This window comes from Salvelinus fontinalis, chromosome 21 (genome assembly GCF_029448725.1).
Source record: "Salvelinus fontinalis isolate EN_2023a chromosome 21, ASM2944872v1, whole genome shotgun sequence".
Classification (NCBI taxonomy): Eukaryota; Metazoa; Chordata; class Actinopteri; order Salmoniformes; family Salmonidae; genus Salvelinus; species Salvelinus fontinalis.
The window spans coordinates 50001-76500 of NC_074685.1; the positions used below are offsets into that span (position 1 = coordinate 50001).

The 26500-nt window shown below is 43.8% G+C and overlaps 1 protein-coding gene across 1 annotated transcript in view; it reads left to right on the forward strand.

Annotated features, from left to right (window-relative positions):
• LOC129819106 (netrin receptor DCC-like) overlaps positions 1 to 26500 on the forward strand; it is a 241853-nt gene that overhangs the window by 37862 nt on the left and 177491 nt on the right. Inside the window, exons 7-8 of the mRNA XM_055875675.1 lie at positions 11212 to 11261; positions 23260 to 23401. Coding sequence (XP_055731650.1) covers positions 11212 to 11261; positions 23260 to 23401 — 192 coding nt within the window. The remainder of the gene's footprint in view (positions 1 to 11211; positions 11262 to 23259; positions 23402 to 26500) is intronic.

Sequence of the window (26500 nt, forward strand, 5' to 3'; positions counted from 1 at the left end):
TCAGTATGTGTAGTCCATGTATCTGATGCTGTCTCAGTATGTGTAGACCATGTATCTGATGCTGTCTGGCCAGTGAAACAGCACCTCTCTGTCTCAGTATGTGTAGACCATGTATCTGATGCTGTCTGGACAGTGAAACAGCACCTCTCTGTCTCAGTATGTGTAGACCATGTATCTGATGCTGTCTCAGTATGTGTAGACCATGTATCTGATGCTGTCTGGACAGTGAAACAGCATCTCTCTGTCTCAGTATGTGTAGACCATGTATCTGATGCTGTCTGGGCAGTGAAACAGCATCTCTCTGTCTCAGTATGTGTAGACCATGTATCTGATGCTGTCTGGCCAGTGAAACAGCTCCTCTCTGTCTCAGTATGTGTAGACCATGTATCTGATGCTGTCTCAGTATGTGTAGACCATGTATCTGATGCTGTCTGGACAGTGAAACAGCTCCTCTCTGTCTCAGTATGTGTAGACCAGGTATCTGATGCTGTCTGGACAGTGAAACAGCACCTCTCTGTCTCAGCATGTGTAGACCATGTATCTGATGCTGTCTCAGTATGTGTAGACCATGTATCTGATGCTGTCTGGACAGTGAAACAGCACCTCTCTGTCTCAGCATGTGTAGACCATGTATCTGATGCTGTCTTAGTATGTGTAGACCATGTATCTGATGCTGTCTGGGCCAAAGTAGTGTGGCATGTGACACTGTTTCTGCCCAGACAGCATCAGATACACGGGTACATGTAGATGGGCTCTGTTTCTCTCGTTCGGATGCTTTTCTCAGGTGATATAGTTTCAGCAGAGAGGAAGAGGTAAACCAAGAGGGCTCACTCCCACCAAAAGCTGTCCAGTTCAAGCCTAATGCGTTTCTATGGGAATAATATTACAGACCTAAGCTTGTCGCCTGCCTTCCCGCCTTTGGGGACAAAGACTCCCATTGTTAAGGCGGGAGACATGAGCATCTCCTCGTTATATACAGATCTCTGGTTTCCGCCTCTCGTGCGTAGGAAAGGAAAGATGGCGGCTGCCCCTGTTAGGATGCTGGGTTGACCTAAAGTACATCCATGACATTATTCCTTCTGTCTCAATCATTTACGTTCAAAACACTTCCCCAGGGAGCATGACTTAGCCACAGAGGATCATTAGCTTCTTTTGGAGATATTTTTTTTTGCTGGTGATTGTTTCAAATCAAGTGTGTTTATTTGGGGGGGAAGCACTGCATCTTGGGTTAGTTACGCGTGGAAAATAAGACTAGGTGACTGAGTTGCGGCTGTCAGTGAAAAGTGTCTAGAAAAAAAATCTGTGTCGAGATAAACGTGTCTTGAGTTATAATTTAAAACGTCGAGACAAGAAGAAGGGGGGGGAGGGGAGTGGTGGAGATGTGGTGCGTCTCTCTACAGAATGCCTGCTAGCAATAGCTCAAATCAGGACAGAGAGATAGGGAGGCAGACAGACAGGCGGAGAAGAGAGATACATGTGATTGAAAGAACCTGAATTTTAATCAGGATATTTTCTACTGTTTTTATTCTGTCGGCTTTTAGGCCTTTATGTGTTTTACTTAGTTGACGATGGAAGTTATAGAGATATCTGAGATACTGCTACATTGGCCTATAGACTATCTCTGAGTTGTAGGCTCTCATTTCTTTAGCCTCCAATGGATCACGGTGTATCAATGTGTCCGTATGGCAGAGACTAGTTAAATATTTATAATTTTACTTCAGATTTTTACGATGAACCATGTGACAAATGATTTTGAGAAACTAAAATGTAAACTGTTCCATGAACATATATAAATAAATAATCAAAACTGGCACACAGATCGGGAGAGGTGGTAGGATAAATGGTAGGATAGATGGTAGGATAGGATAAATAGTAGGATAGATGGTAGGATAAATGGTAGGATAGATGGTAGGATAAATGGTAGGATAAATGGTAGGATAGATGGTAGGTTAAATGGTAGGTTAAATGGTAGGTTAAATGGTAGGTTAAATGGTAGGTTAAATGGTAGGATACATGGTAGGATACATGGTAGGATACATGGTAGGATACATGGTAGGATACATGGTAGGATAGATGTTAGGATGCATGGTAGGATAAATGGTAGGATTAATGGTAGGATAGGATAAATGGTAGGATAGATGGTAGGATAAATGGTAGGATAAATGGTAGGGTACATGGTAGGGTACATGGTAGGGTACATGGTAGGGTACATGGTAGGATAAATGGTAGGATAAATGGTAGGATAAATGGTAGGGTAGATGGTAGGGTAGATGGTAGGGTAGATGGTAGGGTAGATGGTAGGATGAGTGGTAGGATGAGTGGTAGGATGAGTGGTAGGATGAGTGGTAGGATGAGTGGTAGGATGAGTGGTCGGATAGGTGGTCGGATAGGTGGTCGGATAGGTGGTCGGATAAATGGGTGGATAAATGGGTGGATAAATGGTAGGATAAATGGTAGGATACATGGTAGGATAGATGTTAGGATGAATGGTAGGATAAATGGTAGGATAAATGGTAGGATAGATGGTAGGATAGATGGTAGGATAGATGGTAGGATAGATGGTAGATTAAATGGTAGGATAGATGGTAGGATAAATGGTAGGATAGATGGTAGGATAGATGGTAGGATAGATGGTAGGATAGATGGTAGGATAAAATGGTAGGATAGAATGGTAGGATGGATGGTAGGATAGATGGTAGGATAAATGGTAGGATGAATGGTAGAATGGATGGTAGGATAGATGGTAGGATAGATGGTAGGATAGATGGTAGGATAGATGGTAGATTAAATGGTAGGATAGATGGTAGGATAAATGGTAGGATAAATGGTAGGATAAATGGTAGGATAGATGGTAGGATAGATGGTAGGATAGATGGTAGGATAGATGGTAGATTAAATGGTAGGATAGATGGTAGGATAGATGGTAGGATAGATGGTAGGATAGATGGTAGGATAGATGGTAGGATAAATGGTAGGATAAATGGTAGGATAAATGGTAGGATAAATGGTAGGATAGATGGTAGGATAGATGGTAGGATAGATGGTAGGATAGATGGTAGGATGACGGTAGGATGACGGTAGGATGACGGTAGGATGACGGTAGGATGACGGTAGGATGAATGGTAGGATGAATGCGAGGATACATGGTAGGATACATGGTAGGATACATGGTAGGATAAATGGTAGGATAAATGGTAGGATAAATGGTAGGATAGATGGTAAGCTTCCGCATATTTGAAACTCACCAGCTGTCTACTGTATGTTCTTCACTATTACACTTTTTTTTTTTTTTATTGGTGCGAGCACCTGAACACACAGGTGAAGAAACGGGCCTGCCTATGGGAATCAAAGGCCCGTCCAACTGATTGGTTCTGGTGCACTTCCACACCTAATATCTGAAAATCCTCAGCAGCACTCTGGCAAAGTCATTGGCACTCAATGAGCATACTGGTGGTTCCCAACTCCGGTCCTCCAGTACCCCCGCAACAGTATAAATACTTGAGAACCGGAGTTGGGAACCATTGTTTTACACAACTTACTTCTTGTCCAAATGAATCAGTTGAATCAGTCGAATCAGTTGAATCAGTCGAATCAGTCGAATCAGTCGAATCAGTTGAATCAGTTGAATCAGTCGAATCAGCTGAATCAGTCGAATCATTTGAATCAGTTGAATCAGTTGAATCCACTGGGGGTCTATTCCTCCCTGCTTGGTGCCTATCAAGCTACAGAGCCTAGCCCACTCCTCTGTCCATCTCTCTCTCTCTCTCTCTCTCTCTCTCTCTCTCTCTCTCTCTCTCTCTCTCTCTCTCTCTCTCTCTCTCTCTCTCTCTCTCTCTCTCTGTCTCTCTCTCTCTCTCTCTCTCCCTCTGTCACTTTCAGTTCAAAGCAAGGTGCCAAATGGAGCCTTGGGGTCTTCTGTTCCTTTCAGCTCCTCCCATCCCCCCTCAGCTCCTCTTAGCCCCTCCCAACTCCGCTTAGCCCCCCCCCCCCCCCAAACCCCCCCTAGCTCCTCCCAGCCCCTCGCAACTCCTCCCAGCTCCTTCCGGCCCCACCCTCCCAGTTTTCAATGCGTTGTGCGGTTGGAAATAAATAATTACCCTGGAAGAAGAAAGACATGGGTGTATGTTTCATGATTAACTACTCATGGTGTGATTGCGTTGCCGTACAGGAAGTAAAGTCATTTTGTTCACCGGACCTAGAATACCTCACAATCAAATGCCGACCACATTACCTCCATAGAGAATTTTCTTCGGTTATCATCACACAGCTGTACAAATCCCCTCCAAGTCGATACCATGACAACGATCAGGGAAATACACCGGACCTTCAAGCCGATACCACGACAACGATCAGGGAAATACACGAGACCTTCAAGCCGATACCATGACAACGCTCAGGGAAATACACCGGACCTTGGAATATGGAATCTTGAGGCTGCATTTATTATACCTGGAGTCTTTAATTAAGCAAATCTGAGAAAAATGCTACCAAAGTTCTATCAGCACATTGCCTGTAGTACTTGCACTTCAAAAACTCTCAACTATTGTTTCTCTTCCTTCAGGATGGCTACAAGACCCCCCCATCCTCCCTTTGGCAAATATGATCATGACTCCATTTTGCCCCTCCCTTCCCTTAGGCAGAAACTCAAACAGAAAGTACCCGTGCTAAGGTCTATTCAATGCTGGTCTAACCAATCGGAATCCATGCTTCCAGACTGTTTTGTTTGCGCGGCCTGGGATATGTTCCAGGTTGCCTCTGAGAATAACATTAACGTATACACTGACACGGTGACTGAGTTCATCAGGAAGTGTATAAGGGATATTGTTCATGACAATTAAAACCTATCCAAACCAAAAAAACGTGGATAGATGGCAACATTCTCCACCGTATCTAACCCCGGCAAGGTGACTGGGAAAATGAACAATAACAAACAGTCCAGTTATGCCCTCCGTAAGGCAATCAAACATGCAAAATCTCAGTACAGAGACAAAGTGGAGTCTCAAATCAACGGCTCAGACACGAGACGTACACTACCGTTCAAAAGTTTAGAAATGTCCTGGTTTTTGAAAGAAAAGCACATTTTTTTGTGGTCCATTAAAATAACATCAAATTGATCAGAAATACAGTGTAGACATTGTTAATGTTGTAAATTACTATTGTAGCTGGAAATGGCAGATTTTTATATCTACAGAGGCCCATTATCAGCAACCATCACTCCTGTGTTCCAATGGCATGTTGTGTTAGCTAATCCAAGTTTATCATTTTAAAAGGCTAGTTGATCATTAGAAAACCCTTTTGCAATTATGTTAGCACAGCTGAAAACTGTTGTCCTGATTAAAGAAGCAATAAAACTGGTCTTCTTTAGACTAGTTGAGTATCTGGAGTATCAGCATTTGTGGGTTTGATTACAGGCTCAAAATGGCCAGAAACAAAGAACTTTCTTCTGAAACTCGGCAGTCTATTCTTGTTCTGAGAAATTAAGGCTATTCCATGCGAGAAATTGCCAAGAAACTGAAGATCTCGTACAACGCTGTGTATTACTTCCTTCACAGAACAGCGCAAACTGGCCCTAACCAAAATAGAAAGAGGAGTGGGAGGCCCTGGTGCACAACTGAGCAAGAGGACAAGTACATTAGAGTGTCTATTTTGAGAAACAGATGCTTCACATGTCCTCATCTGGCAGCTTCATTAAATTGTACCCGCAAAACACCAGTCTCAACGTCAACAGTGAAGAGGCGACTCCATGATGCTGGCCTTCTGGTACCAGTACCAGTAACAAGTTTGGACACACCTAGGTTATTTTTTTCTTTTGACTATTTTCTACATTGTAGAATAATATTGAAGACACCAAAACTATGAAATAACACATATGGAATCATGTAGTAACCAAAAAAGTGTTAAACAAATTATATTAGATTTTAGATTCTTCAAAGTAACTCGCCTTTACCTTGATGACAGCTTTGCACACTCTTGGCATTCTCTCAACCAGCTTAATCTGGAATGCTTTTCCAACAGTCTTGAATGAGTTCCCACATATGCTGAGCACTTGTTGGTTACTTTTCCTTCACTCTGCGGGCCAACTCATCCCAAACCATCTCAATTGGTTTGAGGTTGGGTGATTGTGGAGGCCAGGTCATCTAATGCAGCGGTACATCACTCTCCTTGGTCAAATAGCCCTTACACAGCTGGAGGTGTGTTGGGTCATTGTCCTGTTGACAAACAAATGATAGTCCCACTAAGCGCAAACCAGATGGGATGGTGTATCGCTGCAGAATGCTGTGGTAGCCATGCTGGTTAAATGTGCCTTGAATTCTAATAAATCACAGTGTCACCAACAAAGCAACTCCACACCATCACACCACCTCCTCCATGCTTCACAGTGGGAACCACACTTGTGGAGATCATCCGTTCACCTACTCTGCATCACACAAAGACAAGGCGGTTAGAATAAAAAATCGCAAATCTGGACTCATCAGACCAAAGGACAGATTTCCACCAGTCTAATGTCTATTGCTCGTGTGTTTTGGCCAAAGCAAGTCTCTTCTTATTATTGGTGTCCTTTAGTAGTGGTTTCTTTGCAGCAATTTGACCATGAAGACCTGATTCACACAGTCTCCTCTGAACAGTTGATGTTGAGATGTGTCTGTTACTTGAACTCTGTGAAGCTTTTATTTGGGCTGCAATCTGAGGTGCAGGTAGCTCTAATGAACTTATCCTCTGCAACAGAGGTAACTCTGGGTCTTCCTTTCCGGTGGCTGTCCTCATGAGAGCCAGTTTCATCATAGTGCTTGATGGTTTTTACGACTGCACTTGAAGAAACGTTCAACAATTTTGACTGACCTTCATGTCTTAAAATAATGATGGACTGTTGTTTCTCTTTGCTTATTTGAGCTGTTCTTGCCATAATATGGACTTGGTCTTTTACCAAATAGGGCTATCATCTGTATACCAACCCTCCCCTGTCACAACACAACTGAAATTCCACTAATTAAAAAAATAAAGAAATTCCACTAATTAACTTTTAATAAGGCACACCTGTTAATTGAAATACATTCCAGGTGACTACCTCATGAAGCTTGTTGAGAGAATGCCAATAGTGTGCAAAGCTTTCATCAAGGTGAAGGGAAGCTACTTTGAAGAATCTCAAATATAAAATATATTTTGATTTGTTTAACACTTTTTTTTGGTCACTATGTGTTAATTTATACTTTTAATGTCTTATTCTACAATGTAGAAAATAGTGTCACGTAGAGTAGGCCAGAAGGCTAAACTGGAAAACCTAACCTCTATCAAAATAAAAAGATGGCGGAACCGCAAAAGTTCTTCTGTGCAAAGGTGTTTATTTACAAGGTGATTCCGGAACAAAAACAACAGTACTGCTATCAACGTCTACCTGATGGGACAGCTTAAAAACAATGCTGCCCCATCCACAGCTTAAAACAATGCACAGCTCAATGCACAGGTCAATCCAAAGTGCCTCTCCATGAACTGAAAGAGAGGCTCCTTTTGTAGGGCTAGCCCCTCCCTTCAGAACAATTAACACTAATTAATTAATCAATTAACTATACAAACCTACATTTTCCATTAACTAAACATACTAAAGGATATACGTTGCAACACGGTTTTAAACAATATTACAACATAACATTTACAACATTACATCACTACTGACAATATCTTTCAATATGCCCATATGCATTAATGAGCCATTTGGAACAGGCACTATAAAGTCAACCCAATCCCTTAGCTCGGGTCCTTTTCCAGCATACCCGGAAGCTACAGAGATGGAGAGAGAGGAACAGAACAAACAAACAATGCGCTCATCCACAACATCGATAAGTATAATAAATATTGCATATCTCAAATATGAACACTGACAAGTGTGAAATGTATGTACTAAGACAGAAGTTAATTTGTGTGTCGACCCACATTGTTAACTTATCTTATAACGGAGCAGGGAGGAGTGATGAATGTGTGCGTTAAAGAACCAAATGCTGCCCGCGGCCAGTGACGGACTTCTACGTCACAATAGTAAAAATAAAGAAAAACACTTAAATGAGTCGGTGTGTCCAAACTTTTGACTGGTACTAAATATTATTATACTCCGGACTCTGACATTGCTCGTCCTAATATTTAAATATTATTTTACTTTTATATTTGAGTATTGTTGTGCATTGTGATACTACTGCACTGTTGGAGCTAGGAACACAAGCATTTCGCTACACCCACAATAACATCTGCTAGACATGTGTATGCGACCAATAACATTTGATTTGATTGATTTCCCTCTCAGCCCCTGCCATTCCTTCTCAGCCCCTCCCAGCTCCCCCCAGCCCCACCCAGCTCCTCCCAGCCCCACCCAGCTCCTCCCAGCCCCACCCAGCTCCTCTCAGCCCCTCCCAGCTCCTCCCAGCCCCACCCAGCTCCTCCCAGCTCCTCCCAGCTCCTCCCAGCTCCTCCCAGCTCCTCCCAGCCCCTCCCAGCTCCTTTCAGCCCCTCCCATTCCTTACCAGCCCTTCCTAGCTCCTCCCAGCTCCTCCCAGCCCCACCCAGCTCCTCTCAGCCCCTCCCAGCTCTTTTCAGCCCCTCCCATTCCTTTCCAGCCCTTCCCAGCTCCTCCCAGCCCCTCCCAGCTCCTCTCAGCCCCACCCAGCTCCTCCCAGCCCCACCCAGCTCCTCCCAGCTCCTCCCAGCTCCTTTCAGCCCCTCCCATTCCTTACCAGCCCTTCCTAGCTCCTCCCAGCTCCTCCCAGCCCCACCCAGCTCCTCTCAGCCCCTCCCAGCTCTTTTCAGCCCCTCCCATTCCTTTCCAGCCCTTCCCAGCTCCTCCCAGCCCCACCCGGCTTCTCCCAGCCCCACCCGGCTTCTCCCAGCCCCATCCGGCTCCTCCCAGCTCCATCCGGCTCCTCCCAGCCCCACCCGGCTCCTCCCAGCCCCACCCGGCTCCTCCCAGACCCACCCAGCTCCTCTCAGCCCCACCCAGCTCCTCCCAATCCATGTCCAGCCCTTCCTAGCTCCTTCCAGCCCCACCCAGCTCCTCCCAGCCCCTCCCAGCTCCTCTCAGCCCCACCCAGCTCCTCCCAACTGCTCTCAGCCCCTCCCAATCATTTTCCAGCCCTTCCTAGCTCCAGCCAACCCCACTCAACTCCTCCCAGCCCCTCCCTACTCCTCTCAGCCCCTCCCAATCAATTTCCAGCCCTTCCTAGCTCCTCCCAACCCCACCCAGCTCCTCCCAGCCCCTCCCAACTCCTCTCAGCCCCTCCCAATCAATTTCCAGCCCTTCCTAGCTCATCCTAGTCCCACCCAGCTCCTCCCAGCCCCTCACAACTCCTCTCAGCCCCTCCCAATCCATTTCCAGCCCTTCCTAGCTCCTCCTAGTCCCAACAAGCCCCTCTCAACTCCTCTCAGCCCCTCCCAATCCATTTCCAGCCCTTCCTAGCTCCTCCCAGCCCCACCTAGCTCCTCCCAGCCCTCACAACTTTCTTATAGCTGCTGATTGTCTCCTCGTATTATCTTCAGTGCAGAGCTGAGAGGGTTAAGAGGGTTGAAGGAATGTATCTTCTGTCAGATCCCATTAACGGTGGCTCAATGTTTTAAATGAGCCCCAAGAGCTGAATTATATCTCCCTGCTTAGTTAATGCTCCTTGTGCTGTCGTAATGAAACCACCGGGCCGGCCGACTGCAGCCACCGTCGCTTCTCTCTCTCTTTATTGCCGGCTGGCTTCTCCTTTCTCCCTCTGAGGTAATTAATTACTCCCCCCCCCCCTCCCTCCCTCCCACACACCGCCAGTCCACACTCCGGTCACTCGACCACCACGGCTTTACGCCAAGCCTGTACTTCAGGCACACTGCCGACCAGGCTGGCGGGTCACTCAAGCACATGCCAATGTCACTATTACCAACCGGCCTCCTCCACTACCTGTGGACTGTGTGCTGCCAGAAGCTGTAGAGCTGAAGGAGTTCAATAGTCTGCAGAACCTGGAATTATGGCATCTTTCATAGCTGTTTAAAATATAGTGGTCTCTTCCTCTGAGTGTATAGAATGTTGTCATTGATAGATGAGATATGTAGAAAGGGTCAGTCTTGTTATCTGTCATTCGTGTTACCTAATTAGGTCATTCTAAAAGGGGTCGTTTCCATCCTGCGTGCCCATTGGCCCGGGCTGGAGAGGCCCTGTCGTAGATAAGCCTGACGGAGTGTCTCTTTAATGTCACCATTTACTTTGTTCACTACATCTAAAAACTAGGAAGTCCATTAAAGGAAGACAAGATTTTCTTCAGCCTACTGTAATTCAACCTATTTAGTTTCTAGACAGGAAATGTACTTAAATACTTACTTAAATAGGTTTTGTGTCGATATTCTGAAGCGATATCTCGTCAAATGTAATTTGATAATTCAATGTTCAAATAACTAGTGTTAAGTCTGTGTGTTACAATCGTTTAGAATCATTTGATCAGAATGGGACTGTAATAAATCTTGACTCCAGTACACATGCTGTACCTGTACGTTATAGCAGGGGTCCCCAAATTACAGTCAGTCGCGGGACGATTTGTTCTTGAGCGAATGGTCGGTGTGCCGGAACAAAATTATAAATAATTTGTACGCTACATATTGACCGCAAGAATCCTAAACGGATATAGAATTTGACAAAAAAATGGAATAATTTCAAACCTTGATTACATTTGGATATGATCACATACAGGATGCCTCTATATTAATTCGTGGGAATACTTGGTAACAGATGTTTTTCTTAAAATGAAAATCCATTTTGAGCTGAGTTCCTGGTGATTTTACAGTCCCTCATGTCCAACAACAGATGTGCGCCGTGTGTCAGCTATTTTATTTATTTTATTTTTTTGTCATTTAGCAGACGCTCTTATCCAGAGCGACTTACAGTAGAGTGCATACATTTTATTACATTTTTTTACATACTGAGACAAGGATATCAAACCCTCTCTAACCCGGCCGACGCTATGTGCGTCGCCCCACGGACCTCCCAGTTGCGGCCGGCTGCAACAGAGCCTGGGCGCGAACCCAGCCCAGCCTGGGCACGAACCCAGAGACTCTGGTGGCGCAGCTAGCACTGCGATGCAGTGCCCTAGACCACTGCCCCACCCGGGAGGCCTATTATTCAGCTATTGTGGAACCCTGCTTTTAAATGTATGTATTTGTTTCATTCATTTATTTTATCATGTGTTATTTCATCCACAGTGCCAAGTGCTCCACCACAAAACATCTCCTTGGAAGTGGTCCTCTCAAGAGTGAGTACATGCATTTTGATGATTTAAAATATAGAATACAGTGGGGCAAAAAAGTATTTAGTCAGCCACCAATTGTGCTAGTTCTCCCACTTAAAAAGATGAGAGAGGCCTGTAATTTTCATCATAGGTACACTTCAACTATGACAGACAAAATTAGAAAAAAAATACAGAAAATCACATTGTAGGATTTTTAATGAATTTATTTGCAAATTATGGTGGAAAATAAGTATTTGGTCACCTACAAACAAGCACGATTTCTGGCTCACAGACCTGTAACTTCTTCTTTAGGAGGCTCCAATTGCACAATTGGTGTCTGACTAAATACTTTTTTGCCCCACTGTATGTGTAAATATATATGCTTTGGGCTATAAAACAACAATGCTATAAAGTTGTTTGATGAAATTTCCACACACCTCAGTCCGAGACCCAGAAAGTATGTATTTTTATTGACTTGAATGTCTTGGCTTCACCTTCCAGCCAGTTGGGTCTGTCTGAATGAACCTAAATGATTGATTATACACATTACTCTAATCCAGAATGAGCTGCCTACCTTGCTGCAGACAGACGGACAGATGGACAGACGGACAGAGGGACATAAGGAGACAGACAGACAGACAGACAGACAGACAGACAGACAGACAGACAGACAGACAGACAGACAGACAGACAGACAGTGTGTTTATACCAGAGTGGATCCCTGGAGTAGCAGAATAATTCAGAACAGCCAAAAGTTGTGTCTCAGAAAAACTGTTTGCAGTAGTTGGGGCCCCTACATAAATCAGTGACTGGGGCCCCTGCAGGCTTCAGTGGCTGGGGCTCCTACAGAAATCAGTGGCTGGGGCTCCTACAAGCTTCAGTGGCTGGGGCTCCTACAAGCTTCAGTGGCTGGGGCTCCTACAGGCTTCAGTGACTGGGGCTCCTACAGGCTTCAGTGGCTGGGGACCATACAGGCTTGGTGTGGCTCCTGAGGAGGGCATAGTGCTTGAGAAAGTGGAAAAAGAGAGGAAATTCAAGCCTTGAAGAGCCTTGAACAGCACAAACAGATTTGGGACCAGAAAATATGTCCAAGCCTTGAAGTTCCAGCCTTGGATATATTCTACAAATCATGTGTATTATCTCAGGTTTTTTCTGTTAACCTGAATGCTCATTTATTCCAACATTCATCCACATTTACAGTAGAAACATTGAGAGAGAGAGAGAAGCTTCATTCAGAAGTCTAGGTCTGACAGAACTATTCATACTAGTTAGTCTACTGACAGTATTTTCAACAACAACAACAAAAAGAAGCAGCAGTTGTCAGTGATATTTCTATCATATAAAGGAACTGTGATATCTAGCTGCCATGGCACCAGCTAGACTAGACTAGATGAGTAAAGAGTCACTTTTTTTTAATTTATTTTTAAGTGTTTGACTCTTTAGAAGATTAAACCTTGGGGGATTTTCTTACGAGTAGGTCATGGCGTCTCTCTAAAACCACTTCAGGTGGGAATTGAATCTACTGTAACACCTTGTGGTGTTGGAAGAATGGATTATATTGTCATTATTTAGAGTGTCCTTCCCAATCTGGTCATGTTTGACTAACGTCATAGTAAATCATATGTCACAATGGGGACTCTCTATTCATTTTATAGGTGTCTGGTCAAAAGTAGCAAAGTACATAGGGAATAGGTTGCAATTTTAGGACACAGAAAAACAGTAAAACACTGATCAATTTCAACAGGACAGACTGAGTGCTGTCTAAACAATATGCATTGGCATTTCATATCATTATTGACAATATTTCAAAACATAAGAGAATGAGAACTTGATGCTTTAATAGAAAGTCATTTCGGGAAGGTTTATGGTATTAAGAAAGTCTTATAGAGATAATGATGTGTGATAGAGTTATAGAGATAATGTTGTGTGATAGAGTTAGCGATAATGATGTGTGATAGAGTTATAGAGATCATGCTGTGTGATAGAGTTATAGAGATAATGATGTGTGATACAGATAATGCTGTGTGAAATAGTTATAGAGATAATACTGTGTAATATAGTTATAGAGATAATGCTGTGTGATAGAGCTATAGAGATAATGATGTGTGATACAGATAATGCTGTGTGATATAGTTATAGAGATAATGTTGTGTGATAGAGTTATAGAGATAATGTTGTGTGATAGAGTTATAGAGATAATGATGTGTGATAGAGTTATATAGATAATGATGTGCGATAGAGTTATAGAGATAATGCTGTGTGATAGAGTTAGATATCATGCTGTGTGATAGAGTTATAGAGATAATGCTGTGTGATAGAGTTATAGAGATAATGATGTGTGATAGAGGTAGATATCATGCTGTGTGATAGAGTTATAGAGATAATGATGTGTGATACAGTTATAGAGATAATGATTTGTGATAGAGCTATAGAGATACTGCTGTGTGATAGAGTTCGAGAGATAATGATGTGTGATAGAGCTATATAGATAATGTTGTGTGATAGAGTTATAGAGATAATGATGTGTGATAGAGTTATAGAGATAATGCTGTGTGATAGAGCTATAGAGATAATACTGTGTGATAGAGATAATGATGTGTTTAAAGATAATGATGTGTGATAGAATTATAGATATCATGTTGTGTGATAGAGTTAGAGATAATGATGTGTGATAGAGTTCTAGAGATAATGATGTGTGATATAGTTATATGGATAATGCTGTGTGATAGAGTTCTAGAGATAATGCTGTGCTATATATAATTATATAGATTATGATGTGTGATAGAGGTCTAGAAATAATGCAGTGTGATATAGTTCTGGAGATAATGATGTGTGATAGAATTCCATTCACTAAGTATATGGTTGGTTTTGGACAGCTAGGAATGTTGGTTTATACGTTGACAGTCAGAAACATATTAAACTATTATAGAAAGTTGAATGACTTCCATACTGACCTCCTAACCCGCATTCTAACCCTAACCATAAACACAATCATTACCCTAACCCGTATTCTAACCCTAACCATAAACACAATCATTACCCTAACCCTTATTCTAACCCTAACCATAAACACAAGCATTACCCTTACCCTAACCATAAACATAAGCATTACCCTTACCCTAACCATAAATCCAAGCATTACCCTTACCCTTATCCTAATGATAAACCCAAGCATTACCCTTACCCTAACCATAAACCCAAGCATTACCCTTACCCTAACTATGCACCCAAGCATTACCCTAACCCTAACCCAAGCATTACCCTAACCCTAACCCTTACCATAACCATAAACCCAAGCATTACCCTAAACCTAACCCTTACCCTAACCATAAACCTAAGCATTACCCTTACCCTAACCATAAACCCAAGCATTACTCTAACCCTTACCCTAACAATAAACTCAAGCATTACCCTAACCCTAACTCTTACCCTAACCGTAAACCCAAGCATTACCCTAACCCTTACCCTAACCATAAACCCAAGCATTACCCTTACCATAATCAAAAACACAAGCATTACCCTTACCCTAATTATAAACACAAGCATTACCCTAACCATAAACCCAAGCATTACCCTAACCCTTACCCTAATACTAAACACAAGCATTACCCTAGCCCTAACCCTTACCATAAATCCAAGCATTACCCTTACCCTAAACCCAAGGATTGCCCTTACCCTAACCATAAACCCAAGCATTACCCTTACCCTAACCCTAAACCCAAACATTACCCTTAACCTAACCATAAACCCAGGCATTACCCTAACCATAAAACCAAACATTACCCTTACCCTAACCATAAACACAAGCATTACCATTACCCTTACCCTAACCATAAATCCAAGCATTACCCTTACCCTTATCCTAACGATAAACCCAAGCATTACCCTTACCCTAACCATAAACCCAAGCATTGCCCTTACCCTAACCATGCACCCAAGCATTACCCTAACCCTTACCCTAACCCTAACCCAAGCATTACCCTAACCCTTACCATAACCATAAACCCAAGCATTACCCTAAACCTAACCCTTACCCTAACCATAAACCTAAGCATTACCCTTACCCTAACCATAAACCCAAGCATTACTCTAACCCTTACCCTAACAATAAACTCAAGCATTACCCTAACCCTAACTCTTACCCTAACCGTAAACCCAAGCATTACCCTAACCCTTACCCTAACCATAAACCCAAGCATTACCCTTACCATAATCATAAACACAAGCATTACCCTTACCCTAATTATAAACACAAGCATTACCCTAACCATAAACCCAAGCATTACCCTAACCCTTACCCTAATACTAAACACAAGCATTACCCTAGCCCTAACCCTTACCATAAATCCAAGCATTACCCTTACCCTAAACCCAAGGATTGCCCTTACCCTAACCATAAACCCAAGCATTACCCTTACCCTAACCCTAAACCCAAACATTACCCTTAACCTAACCATAAACCCAGGCATTACCCTAAACATAACCATAAAACCAAGCATTACCCTTACCCTAACCATAAACACAAGCATTACCATTACCCTTACCCTAACCATAAATCCAAGCATTACCCTTACCCTTATCCTAACGATAAACCCAAGCATTACCCTTACCCTAACCATAAACCCAAGCATTGCCCTTACCCTAACCATGCACCCAAGCATTACCCTAACCATTACCCTAACCCCAAGCATTACCCTAACTTTAACCCTAAACCTTACCCTGACCTTAACCCCAGAATTACCCTAACCCTAAACCTTACCCTAACCCCAAGCATTACCCTAACTTTAACCCTAAACCTTACCCTGACCTTAACCCCAGAATTACTCTAACCCTAAACCTTACCCTAATGGAGATAACTGGTTCATATCAGGATGGAGATAACTGGTTCATATCAGGACAGAGATAACTGGTTCATATCAGGGTGGAGATAACTGGTTCATATCAGGATGGAGATAACTGGTTCATATCAGGACGGAGATAACTGGTTCATATCAGGGTGGAGATAACTGGTTCATATCAGGGTGGAGATAACTGGTTCATATCAGGACAGAGATAACTGGTTCATATCAGGACGGAGATAACTGGTTCATATCAGGGTGGAGATAACTGGTTCATATCAGGATGGAGATAACTGGTTCATATCGGGACGGAGATAACTGGTTCATATCAGGGTGGAGATAACTGGTTCATATCAGGACGGAGATAACTGGTTCATATCAGGACGGAGATAACTGGTTCATATCAGGGTGGAGATAACTGGTTCATATCGGGACGGAGATAACTGGTTCATATCAGGATGGAGATAACTGGTTCATATCAGGATGGAGATAACTGGTTCATATCGGGACGGAGATAACTGGTTCATATCGGGACGGAGATAACTGGTTCATATCAGGGTGGAGATAACTGGTTCATATCAGGGTGGAGATAACTGGTTCATATCAGGATGGAGATAACTGGTTCATATCAGGATGGAGATAACTGGTTCATATCAGGACGGAGATAACTGGTTCATATCAGGACGGAGATAACTGGTTCATATCGGGACGGAGATAACTGGTTCATATCAGGACGGAGATAACTGGTTCATATCAGGGTGGAGATAACTGGTTCATATCAGGACGGAGATAACTGGTTCATATCAGGGTGGAGATAACTGGTTCATATCGGGACGGATATAACTGGTTCATATCGGGACGGATATAACTGGTTCATATGGGGACGGAGATAACTGGTTCATATCGGGACGGAGATAACTGGTTCATATCAGGATGGAGATAACTGGTTCATATGAACAACAGAAATGAAAAAGCTGAAAAGCTGGAGAAGTTAGAGTGTATTGTTCAGGGACCCAGGCTCAACAAATACTGCACCAGATGGAGGTACACACAATTCATCAGTCCAGTTGGAAGCCCATTGCATACAGCAAAGTTTGTGGGACAAAATTTTACAAACACTCGTTATGTGTGATGCATGGCGACCCAAGGATCTTTAGTTACTGATACAGCAGTTTAGAAACAAACACAATGCGAAATACCTCAATAGAAGGCATCTTTCCAAGGTTGTTTGTTGTAAAGATGGAGAGAGGGAGAGGGAGAGAGGGAGAGAGAGAGAGAGAGACAGAGCGAAGGAAGAAGGAGGAGGGAGAGATGGCATCATTCCATCTGTTTGTTGTTCAAAGAGGCTTCTACACGTAGCCCCAAAAAAGTTCTACCTGGAACCAAAAAAGGGTTCTCCTACGGGGACAGCCGAAGAACCCCTTTAAAACCCTTCTATCTAACAGATATTACAGAGGTTGTTGCTTGTTGAAGCCTTTTTAGAATAAAGACTCTGATTCTGGCTGGCTAACGATGGGCTTCTTACATACACTACAGCAGTACATTTGACTAGACCCCTTCTATAGAGATCAGGCAGCCATCTTGGACTCAGCCTTGTGATTTTATCTTGTCCCTCTAGGTAGCTGGACATCCCAGTAACATTAGAAATACATATTTTCAAACTCAGTGAGAACAGAACAGTGGTACAACAGTACAGAGCGAGAGAGCGAGAGAGAGCGAGAGAGAGCGAGAGAGAGCGAGAGAGAGCGAGAGAGAGCGAGAGAGAGCGAGAGAGAGAGAGAGCGCAAAAGAGAAATGGAGAGAAGGGGCGATAGAGAGGGGGACATTTTGACTTTTTATCTTACTGAGACATCACCAGAGAGAGAGGATAAGACAAGAGAAACACCATTGTAAATACAACCTATATTTATGCTTATTTATTTTAACTTGTGTGCTTTAACCATTTGTACATTGTTACAACACTGTATATATATAATATGACATTTGTAATGTCTTTATTGTTTTGAAACTTCTGTATGTGTAATGTTTACTGTTCATTTTTATTGTTTGTTTCACTTTTGTGTATTGTCTACCTCACTTGCTTTGGCAATGTTAACACATGTTTCCCATGCCAATAAAGCCCCTTGAATTGAAATTGAATTGAGAGAGAGAGAGAGCTGGAGCGAGAGAGAGAGCTGGAGCGAGAGAGAGAGAAAGAAAGAGAGAGAGAGAGAGCTGGAGTGAGCGAGAGAGAGAGAGAGAGAGAGAGAGAGAGAGAGAGAGAGAGAGAGAGAGCTGGAGCGAGCGAGAGAGAGAGAGAGAGATTCTAAGAGTCTAAGCCAACCCAACAGTGTCAGTCAGGTCAGCCCTTCACCCCTGTTACCTACAGTAACCCTAACCCTAACCCTAACCCCTGTTACATAACCCCTGTTACCTAACCCTAACCCCTGTTACCTAACCCTAACCCCTGTTACCTTACCCTAACCCCTGTTACCTAGCCCTAACCCCCTGTTACCTAACCCTAACCCTTGTTACCTAACCCTAACCCTTGTTACCTAACCCTAACCCCCTGTTACCTAACCCTAACCCCCTGTTACCTAACCCTAACCCTAACCCCATGTTACCTAACCCCTGTTACCTAACCCTAACCCATGTTACCTAACCCCTTTTACCTAACCCTAACCCCTGTTACCTAACCCTAACCCCCGTTACCTAACCCTAACCCTAACCCATGTTACCCAACCCTAACCCCCTGTTACCCAACCCTAACCCCCTGTTGCCCAACCCTAACCCCCTGTTACCTAACCCTAACCCCTGTTACCTAACCCTAACCCTAACCCCTGTTACCTAACCCTAACCCCTGTTACCTAACCCTAACCCCTGTTACCTAACCCTAACCCCCGTTACCTAACCCCCGTTACCTAACCCTAACCCCTGTTACCTAACCCTAACCCTAACCCCCTGTTACCTAACCCCCGTTACCTAACCCTAACCCCCTGTTACCTAACCCCCTGTTACCTAACCCTAACCCCCTGTTACCTAACCCTAACCCCTGTTACCTAACCCCTGTTACCTAACCCTAACCCCCGTTACCTAACCCTAACCCCTGTTACCTAACCCTAACCCCCTGTTACCTAACCCTAACCCCTGTTACCTAACCCCCGTTACCTAACCCTAACCCCCTGTTACCTAACCCTAACCCCTGTTACCTAACCCCTGTTACCTAACCCTAACCCCCGTTACCTAACCCTAACCCCTGTTACCTAACCCTAACCCCCGTTACCTAACCCTAACCCCCGTTACCTAACCCTAACCCCCGTTACCTAACCCCTGTTACCTAACCCCTGTTACCTAACCCTAACCCCTGTTACCTAACCCCTGTTACCTAACCCTAACCCCCTGTTACCTAACCCTAACCCCTGTTACCTAACCCTAACCCCTGTTACCTAACCCTAACCCCTGTTACCTAACCCTAACCCCCGTTACCTAACCCTAACCCCCTGTTACCTAACCCTAACCCCCGTTACCTAACCTAAGGTCATTGTAATGTCAGGAGTGGATATATGGTATCAAACACATCAAACATATTGAAATGTTTGACTCCGTTCCATTGATTCCATTCCATCCATTATTATGAGCCTGTCCTCCTATATCTCCAACCACCAGCCTCCACTGCAACATACATAAGTCAAATACTGTGTCTGTGTGACGTTTTATAAGAGGCCACGACTCGGTAAAGCACTTTGCAAGGTTAACTAGATTTTAATATAAATAGTCATTAGGGATTGCAACCTGCACAGTACAGATAAATAAAGAGTGGCAACAAACCACACACACACACACACACACACACACACACACACACACACACACACACACACACACACACACACACACACACACTAACACTAACACTAACACTAACACAAACACACACACACACACACACACACACACACACACACACACACACACACACACACACACACACACACACACTCACTCAGGTCTCAATTAATATGAAATACTGCCTGCATTGCAGTATTCACGTCATAGCTTGGTCTCTTTTCCAGTAGTAGCTTCCCATCATGAATGTATTGTGTCATACATGGAGTATAATATGCATGTACTGTGTATACATGTGTACATGACTAGAACTTTACTTTACTAATGGCTGCTACAGTCTTCCTGTGCCAATAGGGAATGGCTGTATATTGTATCCGTTCTGATTGGTGGAATAATTAGTGCTGTTACATTAAGGCCAAAATGGCAATGACTGTTTCTCTCTTAATTGGTGTGTGTGTGTGTGTGTGTGTGTGTGTGTGTGTGTGTGTGTGTGTGTGTGTGTGTGTGTGTGTGTGTGTGTGTGTGTGTGTGTGTGTGTGTGTGTGTGTGTGTGTGTGTGTGTGTGTGCGCGTGTGTGTGCGTGGGTGTGTGTGGGTGTGTGTGGGTGTGTGTGTGTGTGTGTGTGTGTGTGTGTGCCTCTTAATCACCACCATGCCACCATTCCAACCTCCAGAGCTGGAGCACAGAGCTACACACACACACACACACACACACACACACACACACACACACACACACACACACACACACACACACACACACACACACACACACACACACACACACACACACACACACACAGCTCCAACGAGCCTCCCTTTACCGCAATCAAGCCTGTTGTAATCAATTAAGATGATTGTCTGAACAGGGGAACTGGTGCCAGTAAATGGTAATATATTCCTCTGTATCCATAAGGTTCCAATTGATTAATATTTAACATGATCAGGCTGATCTGAGAGGATGGGACAAGATTAATATTTAACGTTATCAGACTGATCTGAGAGGATGGGACTAGATGAATATTTAACATGATCGGGCTGATCTGAGAGAGGATGGGACTAGATTAATATTTAACAGGATCAGACTGATCTGAGAGAGGATGGGACTAGATTAATATTTAACGTTATCAGACTGATCTGAGAGGATGGGACTAGATGAATATATAACATTATCAGACTGATCTGAGAGAGGATGGGACTAGATTAATATTTAACAGGATCAGACTGATCTGAGAGAGGATGGGACTAGATGAATATTTAACATGATCAGGCTGATCTGAGAGAGGATGGGACTAGATGAATATTTAACAGGATCAGGCTGATCTGAGAGAGGATGGGGGCTACAGTAGATATTTAAAAGGACGCTATATACAAAAAGTGGATTATTCATTTTTTTCTCATATTTATGTTGTTTCAGTCGGAAGCCAATCCACGATCTGTCTGGATAGACAAGCATATTGTTGACCATGTAAGGCTTCAGCTTCTCTCAGACTTAGTCTCTGGAGATCTTGTAGTCCTCAGGCTGAAATCCATTGTTTGCCTAGTGCATACAAACCCCATCTACATAGAGGCCAGTTCAAAGTCTTCCATTATGTCCCTTTACTTACTAGCAGCTCAGACTTTGCTCATAGCTACTTTATTGAGGAACATGTACCTACTATGCCTGTAACATGTGGTTATCCCACCTAGCTAGCCTAGCTAGCCTAGCTCACCTAGCTAACCTAGCTCACCTAGCTCACATAGCTCACCTAGCTCACCTAGCTAACCTAGCTAACCTAGCTCACCTAGCTCACCTAGCTAACCTAGCTCACCTAGCTCACATAGCTCACCTAGCTCACCTAGCTAACCTAGCTAACCTAGCTCACCTAGCTCACCTAGCTAGCCTAGCTCACCTAGCTTACCTAGCTCACCTAGCTAAGCTAGCTAACTTTGCTAGCCTAGCTAACCTACGATGAATACACTAACTGTAAGTCGTTATGGATAAGAGTGTCTGCTAAATGACAAAAATATCTAAAGACACTGAAGCAGCAAACTTTGTGAAAATTAATATTTGTGTCATTCTCAAAACGTTTTGGCCACGACTGTAGTGTCTTACAGTTTCACGTTTCAATGTTTTCAAAGTTAAATGCACACGATACAACAGGTGTAAAACAGTGCAAGGGGGGTAGTGTAGTGGTTGTATATACAGGTCAGTACCTTGTTCAATGTCCAGGGGTACTGTAGTGGTTGTATATACAGGTCAGTACCTTATTCAATGTCCAGGGGTACTGTAGTGGTTGTATATACAGGTCAGTACCTTATTCAATGTCCAGGGGTTCTGGAGTGGTTGTATATACAGGTCAGTACCTTATTCAATGTCCAGGGGTTCTGGAGTGGTTGTATATACAGGTCAGTACCTTATTCAATGTCCAGGGGTACTGGAGTGGTTGTATATACAGGTCAGTACCAGTACCTTATTCAGTGTCCAGGGGTACTGGAGTGGTTGTATATACAGGTCAGTGTTAGTACCTTGTTCAATGTGCAGGGGTACTGGAGTGGTTGTATATACAGGTCAGTACCAGTACCTTATTCAGTGTCCAGGGGTTCTGGAGTGGTTGTATATACAGGTCAGTACCTTATTCAATGTCCAGGGGTACTGGAGTGGTTGTATATACAGGTCAGTACCAGTACCTTATTCAATGTCCAGGGGTACTGGAGTGGTTGTATATACAGGTCAGTGTTAGTACCTTATTCAATGTCCAGGGGTACTGGAGTGGTTGTATATACAGGTCAGTACCAGTACCTTATTCAATGTGCAGGGGTACTGTAGTGGTTGTATATACAGGTCAGTACCTTATTCAATGTCCAGGGGTACTGGAGTGGTTGTATATACAGGTCAGTGTCAGTACCTTATTCAGTGTCCAGGGGTACTGGAGTGGTTGTATATACAGGTCAGTACCAGTACCTTATTCAATGTCCAGGGGTACTGGAGTGGTTGTATATACAGGTCAGTACCAGTACCTTATTCAATGTGCAGGGGTACTGTAGTGGTTGTATATACAGGTCAGTACCTTATTCAATGTGCAGGGGTACTGGAGTGGTTGTATATACAGGTCAGTGGCAGTACCTTGTTCAATGTGCAGGATGGAGAACAGTCCCGAGTGGCTGGAATTTATGGCAATTTTTCGGGCATTTCTCAGACACCGCCTGGCGTCTTGGATGGCTGGCAGCCGTATACTGTATGTGGTGGGTATTAAATCAGGTGGGCGTCTGGGTCTATTGGTAAGAGAGTGGCCTCAGCAAAAGCAAGGTTGCTGGTTCAATTCCCTCAGAGATCAGGTATACGTAGTAAACATGTGTCCTCTCCTGACTGTGTTTCAGAGCATCAAGGTGAGCTGGCAGCCCCCTCCTCCCAACAGCCAGAACGGGTTCATCACCGGCTACAAACTCCGGTACCGGAAGACCGGTCGACGAGGAGACCAGGAGGCCATCGAACCTAACAACTTCTGGTACCTGTTCACAGGTGAGACTTCTGGTACCTGTTCACAGGTGAGACTTCTGGTACCTGTTCACAGGTGAGACTTCTGGTACCTGTTCACAGGTGAGACTTCTGGTACCTGTTCACAGGTGAGACTTCTGGTACCTGTTCACAGGTGAGACTTCTGGTACCTGTTCGCAGGTGAGACTTCTGGTACATGTTCGCAGGTGAGACTTCTGGTACCTGTTCACAGGTGAGACTTCTGGTACCTGTTCACAAGAGAGACTTCTGGTACCTGTTCACATGTGAGACTTCTGGGACATGTGTACAGGTGAGAATTCTGGTAAACTCCCATTTTGTCTTGTCCATTCAGAGTGTGAATGGACAAGACAAAATGGGAGTTTCTTCCATTCTTCTCTGCAGATCCTCTCAAGCTCTGTCAGGTTGTATGGGGGCAATGCTGCACAGCTATTTTCAGGTCTCTCCAGAGATGTTTGATCGGGTTCAAGTCCGGGCTCTGGCTGGGCCACTCAAGGACATTCAGATACTTGTCCTAAAGCCAGTCCTGAGTTGTCTTGTCTGTGTGCTTAGGCTCATCTTCCTGTTGGAAGGTGAACTTCCACCCCAGTCTGAGGTCCTGAGCACTCTGGAACAGGTTATCATCAAGGATCTCTATGTTCTTTGCTCCGTTCATCTTTGCCTCGATCCTGACTAGTCTCCCAGTCCCTGCCACTGAAAAACATCCCCACAGCATAATGCTGCCACCTCCATGCTTCGCTGTAGGGATGGTGCCAGGATTCCCCCAGACGTGACGCTTGGCATTCAGGCCAAAGAGATCAATCTTGGTTTCATCACACCAGAGAATCTTGTTTCTCATGGACTGAGAGTGTCTATGTGCCTTTTGGCAAACTCCAAGCAGGCTGTCTTGTGCCTTTTACTAAGGAGGGGTTTCCGTCTGGCCACTCTACCATAAAGGCCTGATTGGTGGAGTGCTGCAGAGATGATTGTCCTTCTGGAAGGTTCTCCCATCTCCAAAGAGGAACTCTGGAGCTCTGTTAGAGTGACCATTGGGTTCTTGATCACCTCCCTGACCAAGACCCTTCTCCTCCGAATGCTCAGTTTGGCCGGGCGGCCAGCTCTTGGAAGAGTCTTGGTGGTTCCAAACTTCTTCCATTTAAAGAATGATGGAGGCCACTGTGTTCTTGGAGACCTTCAATGGTGCAGAAATGTTTTTCTATCCTTCCCCCGATCTGTGCCTCGACACAATCCTGTCTCGGAGCTCGACGGACAATTCCTTTGACCTCATGGCTTGGTTTTTATGGGACCATATATAGACAGGTGTGTGTGCCTTTCCAAATCATGTCCAATCAATTTAATTGACCACAGGTGGACTCCACTCAAGTCGTCGAAACATCTCGAACGGTGATTAATGGAAACAGGAAGCACCTGAGCTCAATTTCAAATCTCATAGCAAAGGGTCTGACTACTTATGTAAATAAGATATTTCTGTTTTTTTATTGTTAATACATTTAAAAAGTATAACTGTGTTTTCCACTTGTTCATTATGGGGTCATGTGACTGCTGAGTTATTTTTGTCGTTGTCCATTTTTAGAATAAGGCTGTAACGTAACAAAATGTGGAAACAGTCAAGGGGTCTGAATACTTTCCGAATGTATTGACCAGTCAGATATTACACATGAAACAAATTTATGTTTTTTCACCTACTATATAAAAACTGCATATTCTAATACCTATCTGGGTTACACTAGAGAAGCAAAATTAAACATTTTTTTTAAATTATTATTATTATAATGAATTATTATTTATTGTTTCTTGCAGTTTATTTGTTATGTATACTACATTGGTTTGATTAATGATTTATTTTATTTCAGTATGTTGCAGCAAACTGTCTATATATGACTGTCTTCCAAATGGCACCCTATTCCCTATATAGAAGAATATGGGCCCTGGTGAAAAGTAGTGCACTATATAGGGAATAGGGTGCCATAGACCCTGGTCAAAAGTATTGCACTATGTAGGGAATAGGGTGCCATAGATCCTGTTCAAAAGTAGTGCACTATGTAAAGAATAGGGTGCCATAGACCCTGGTCAAAAGAAGTGCACTATGTAGGGAATAGGGTGCCATAGATCCTGTTCAAAAGTAGTGCACTATGTAGGGAATAGGGTGTCATAGATCCTGGGCAAAAGTAGTGCACTACGTAGGGAATAGGGTGCCATAGATCCTGGTCAAAAGAAGTGCACTATGTAGAGAATAGGGTGCCATAGATCCTGGTCAAAAGAAGTGCACTATGTAGGGAATAGGGTGCCATAGATCCTGTTCAAAAGTATTGCACTATGTAGGGAATAGGGTGCCATAGATCCTGTTCAAAAGTAGTGCACTATGTAGGGAATAGGGTGCCATAGATCCTGTTCAAAAGTAGTGCACTATGTAGGGAATAGGGTGCCATAGATCCTGGTAAAAAGTAGTGCACTACGTAGGGAATAGGGTGCCATAGATCCTGGTCTAAAGTAGTGCACTACGTATGGAATAGGGTGCCATTTGGGACAAATCTGTGTTTTCTTAATGGGAGACTCGGCTGATATGGATAGAAGACGAAAATAGATTGTTCAATTTGCGAGCGGCTACGTCTAAGGCAGAGACAGACGAAGGGGGGGGGGGGGGGTACTTGGCCTCAGGGTTATTAAGAGGGGGGGGGGGGGGGGGGGGTACTTGGCCGCAGGGTTATTAAGAGGGGGGGGGGGCAGGTGAGCTCCACACACCACAACAGAGATAACTAGGTGTTCATTTTAACAGAGATAACTCTGTGTTTCTTTTACCGTCGTAACGTATTATTTCAATTCCAATACTGCATTTGGATGAAAGAATATTCCTTGTTATCGTTTGGTGATGAGTGTCTCAGACGGGTTCCTAGTCTTAGAGGAAATTTATTTCACACAGACGAGTGTGTTCTACTAATCCTAGGATTGCGTCCTTAATGGAACCCTACTCCCTATGTAGTGCACTACTTTTGACCAGAGCCCTATATAGGGAATAGGGTTCCATAAGGGATGCAGTGCTTGTCTGTCTGTCTGCCTGTCTGCCTGTCTGCCTGTCTGTCTGTCTGTCTGCTTGTCTGCTTGTCT